At 36.3% G+C, this 4,394-nt stretch overlaps 1 protein-coding gene across 1 annotated transcript; it reads right to left on the reverse strand.

Moving 5' to 3' along the window:
* Positions 1–291: 291 nt before the first annotated feature.
* Positions 292–2,444, reverse strand: zgc:64022 (Ras-related and estrogen-regulated growth inhibitor-like protein). Its single transcript, XM_058753627.1, has 4 exons — positions 2,263–2,444; positions 2,127–2,180; positions 1,960–2,036; positions 292–1,591 (listed from the first exon to the last, which is right to left on the reverse strand). Exons 1-4 carry the CDS (start codon positions 2,429–2,431, stop codon positions 1,175–1,177), a joined length of 717 nt encoding a protein of 238 aa, XP_058609610.1. The 5' UTR covers positions 2,432–2,444; the 3' UTR covers positions 292–1,174.
* Between the last annotated feature and the right edge of the window lie 1,950 nt (positions 2,445–4,394).

The raw sequence follows: 4,394 nt of genomic DNA on the forward strand, positions 1-4,394 counted from the left end.
AATGAATCAATGTATGGGAAACACTGGTAATGTATATCGAAATATCAGAGATGTGTTTAAAAATCATATCACCGTTATTGAAACAAAAATATATTGAGATCGAATTATTGTCCAGCCCTAACTAAAGTCAGCTATTAGCTGGGAGGAACGAGGCCAATCCCAAATCTAAAACATGGGCAACCTGCAGATTCTAACGGCTACCTTTCTGCTCCAAGTATCATGTTTATGCATTTGGCAAAACATATCGTTTGTCACATACCAAAAATGGCTCATTTGGACTAGTACTACCTTAAAAAGCAATAGAGATATTAAAATCTTTCTCATGTTTTATTATAAAACAATATAAAGCATACGTTTTTACACTTGCAATATACACAACAATCTGTGTTTGACAGTATGCATCGAATGAAAGAGGACTTCAAAAACACATTATAGTTAACAAATTTAAAGATCAACCAATGCAAAAGTGGGCATCATTTTGAAATGGAACACTCTACCACATCACTTCAATTTATGACTGTAGCACTTTATAGGACCCTAATGCATGGACAACTTAGGGCAAGAAAATTTAAATATGAACATTTCAGCACAGAAATGCTACATTACTACAACATTCATGCATCACATGTTATAGGCCACATTTTATAATCGGTCTCATTTAATTGCATAGGGACTAAGAAGGATTGAGCCACCAATTGCACTTATTAGCTACAGTAAAACTGATAGTGGTAAAAAGAGAGAACTGACAGTTTATAATATATTGGAACACAGTGAGCAACGAGACAGTATTGTTTGTATACTTAAATCCAATTTGAACATTCTTAGAACATTCAGGAATTAGGGGCCGTTCACACAGAACATGTTTCTGCATTCCAAAACAGAATGAAAAATGGAACTGGAAGATGAAAAGATGAACTACTTTTAACTTGACAGGCAACTTAATAGTGATGCTCATGGTGTGAGATGCAAAAAAAAAAAAAACAAAAAAAACACAGCGATGCAATGGCCAAAGATGTCTGTCCAGCAAATAAAAACAGCACAGACTGAACTTTGTGAACGGCCCCCCAAGATTGTCAACTTGCAAAAATCCAGTTGAGCTCAATAGTCTGTCTTTGTTCCAATATGGATTCCATAAAAAGCTTAACCCTGATTCTTCCACCGCTTTGAGGGGAAACTATTCAGTCCGCTTCCTTCCAAATACTGCCGACATGCTCCTCACGATACCTTTGAACCCCGCGGGGCCCTTCTTGAGTGCCCTGGCCTCTCGGATGAGCTCAAACAGTTCGTGAAACACCATCAGCACGCCGTGGTACGTCTCGGCAGCGGAGACCTCAAAAAACCCACAGTCCGCCGAGAGCGCCAGCAGCCGGCCCTCTTCACTGGACACTGTACGTCTGTGCTGGAGGTCTCTCTTATTCCCCACAATGATGATCTGAGCTGTGCTGGCCAGTTTCTGCTTGGCTTGTCGTATGCACTGCACTTGTTGCCGCACAACGTTGAAGCTGGCACGGTCACAGATGCTGTAAACAAGGATATAGCCGTCTGCCCACTGCAGCTGTCTGTCGCTGATATATCCCGACTCCTCTCCATTCTGAAACAAGACATGTATGCATTACTTCTATTCACTTCTGACTAGCATGCATTTCAATTGTTGCTGGCTCTATACTAGTACTTTAGGTTCTTTTACTTATTTCTTAGTTGCTTGCAAATATCCTCAAGTTATTAGTACATAGTTTTCAATTTATAAAAAAAATTAAAAAAAAAATAAAAAAAAGACACAAAAATATATTTCCCAAGTATTAATTACAATTTACTTTATAAAATTAATAAGTTATCAATAGATAAAATGGATAGGCTAGTACCTCTTTTGAAGGAGTTAATGTAAAAATAGCTTGCCATATGTCATGCAAAACACGTTTAATCATTATTTTATCTCGGAATGTGCAAAAAGATGCTTACCTGCGGGCAAAGTGAGTCCCATATGTTGAAACAAATATCACGCCCGTCGATCTTGTCAGTGTGGCTGTATATTGATTCTGTGGATGAAAATAAACCGTTAAGCAAAATGAAGGCTATTTCACTGCAGATCATACTGGAGATCAAGCGCAGTAAGTGATTATGCTTACCTATATCTCCATATTCTCCTATGAACCGCCTGGTTAGAAAGCGCACGGTGAGAGCTGTGAAGAAGAAGAGATTGTTAGTGCTGTATTTCAGACTAAATGCATGAAAACAGCAGGCAACATTTGCAGCAGAACTCACCAGACTTTCCAACGTTCTCAGCTCCAAGTAACAAAATGTTGGCCTCCACTTTCTGCTGGTTGCCTTCCATGGTTTTGCTGCTGTAGCGAATGCGTGGTTTCACTTGAACAACCATTGGTGGGTAGTAAAGCCTGTTGGTAGATTCCCACAATGAGCAGGTGTTGAACATAGAGAAGCACAGGCAGAAAGCGCGTTTAAATAGGCTTGATATGTGTGGGCGGGGCTTTCTGTATACTGACCAATCAGAGCGAAGAGCGTCTGTTCTTGAGCTAGTACAGCACGGTTTTTTTTTTTTTTAGCGCACATGAAAAAAAAAAATATATATATTATTTAAAGTTCAGTATTTAAGGTTGATAAACAGTAAAACCGAAATTCATTTCCGAATCTGCCATTGTGAAATATATGGAATATTTGGATGTCAGCAATAAAATAATTCATGAAATTACATTATTATTATTATTATAATTATTATTATTACAACTCAGTGCGTATCACAGTTCAGTAAGGTTGTAACTAGCTGCTGTGGGTCTTGCCAAGGCATGACACCAATTACGAAGGGCTATGAATTGCAAATGCTTCTAAATGACAAGTTGTCTTTCGCAAATACTTACCGCGACATTAAATTAGCAATTCAACACAGAGCCATAGCCCTCCTTAAACTGTTATGGCAAATGCTTTTTCATGACAATACTTTAGTAGTTCAGTAATTCTCCAGATGCATAGGCCATTGCCTTTCTGCTTAAAATTTGCATTTTTTTTTTCTTTCTAAAATATACACCATGTAGTTCGGATCCTGCTCTAAACTACACTGCTGTGTTCATACTATGAATATCGTTCTGCTGCAACCTTGAGTCCTTTTTAACAACAGCATAGGCTACTCTATTAATTAATAAAGAGCGACGCCTCGTGGAGAAACAATTCTGACAATTTAAAAAAATATATATTTTTTTGGGCAAGACATCTGTCTCCTTTAAATTTAAAGATCAACATTATGTTATATCCTAATACATTTGTAATAAAATGTTATAATAATATATATATATATTTCTTTTCTTCTTTTTTTTTTATTTACGTTTTTAATATGTGTTTAAGTCTTAAATAAAATGTGACAAATAACACAAATGTATCTATTCGTATTTCAGGAGTAAGGAATAAAATCTGCTCCCTCTGGTGGTCACATTAACAAATGACGGGGAATCAAGCTTTTTATTTACAAATAGCGGAAACAGAACATTTGGATAAATTAAAAAGCAGACTAAATGTAAACTAGTCTAAAATACAGTGTTGGTAAATACTGAAAGGGAGTTTTTGAGATCTAATGAGAGGAAATTCACTATGGTAATAAGGGCCGTTATGGTAATATTGTCCATTGTTACATGTAAATCGACCTACGTGCAATATGCGCTTCCAGTCACATGGACATGTTTTAACTCCTTCATCCCACCAGTGCAGAAAATACAGAGATTCACCTTTACATCCGAAAGATGATATGGTTAAGTGTTTAAAGGACTTCACCTCACATAAGATAAAATGGGCAGAAATAGAAGATCACTGAGTGGTTGTAGGTTTTATATTAATCTGGAAACATAAGCTCAGAATCTGAGTGAGACAGTAAACCTGGCAAACTGAACTTCTGTTGCAGCAAAACAGCAGACATAACGCTCAAAAACTCTTCTTTTTCACTCCATTATTTAGTCCCAGAATGTTCAAAGAGAAACCGAATCAGCCCTCTCTTGCTTTCTTAAATGAAAAAGGCAAACTAAAGTTCAATAAAGTCAGCATATATCCTCAAAATTTTTTTTTTTTTTCAATTTTAATTTTATTTTTGTGTTATGCATGTTTTTTTTTGTTAGGATTTCAGAAAAGCATAAATGCATGCATGGTCACTTTGATCAATTTAATGCATCCATGCAGGAAAAAAAAGGTAGCTGGGACAAGCCCATTAATCTCTGGCCTGGGACGTATTTAAATCAATGTCCATACTTTAACTAGTTCTATTATCTGTGAAATAATAGTCAAGTTTTTATTTAAGAACTTATGTAATGTGTTATTGTTTTTCTTCTAGTAAGATTAAAAATTATAATGATTAAAATCTTTGGAGCCCATCCTAAAACAACAAGGAATGCAGGCAG

Source organism: Onychostoma macrolepis, chromosome 19, assembly GCF_012432095.1.
Source record: "Onychostoma macrolepis isolate SWU-2019 chromosome 19, ASM1243209v1, whole genome shotgun sequence".
NCBI lineage: Eukaryota > Metazoa > Chordata > Actinopteri > Cypriniformes > Cyprinidae > Onychostoma > Onychostoma macrolepis.

Bases quoted from the DNA above. Each gene is read 5' to 3' on its own strand.
- zgc:64022 (XM_058753627.1), bottom strand. From the start codon at position 2,431: ATGTTCAACACCTGCTCATTGTGGGAATCTACCAACAGGCTTTACTAC. The intron at 2,037-2,126 runs GTAAGCATAATC...TTTCATCCACAG, and splicing joins AGGAGAATATGGAGATATAG to AATCAATATACAGCCACACT. The intron at 1,592-1,959 runs GTAAGCATCTTT...GTCTTGTTTCAG, and splicing joins GGGACTCACTTTGCCCGCAG to AATGGAGAGGAGTCGGGATA.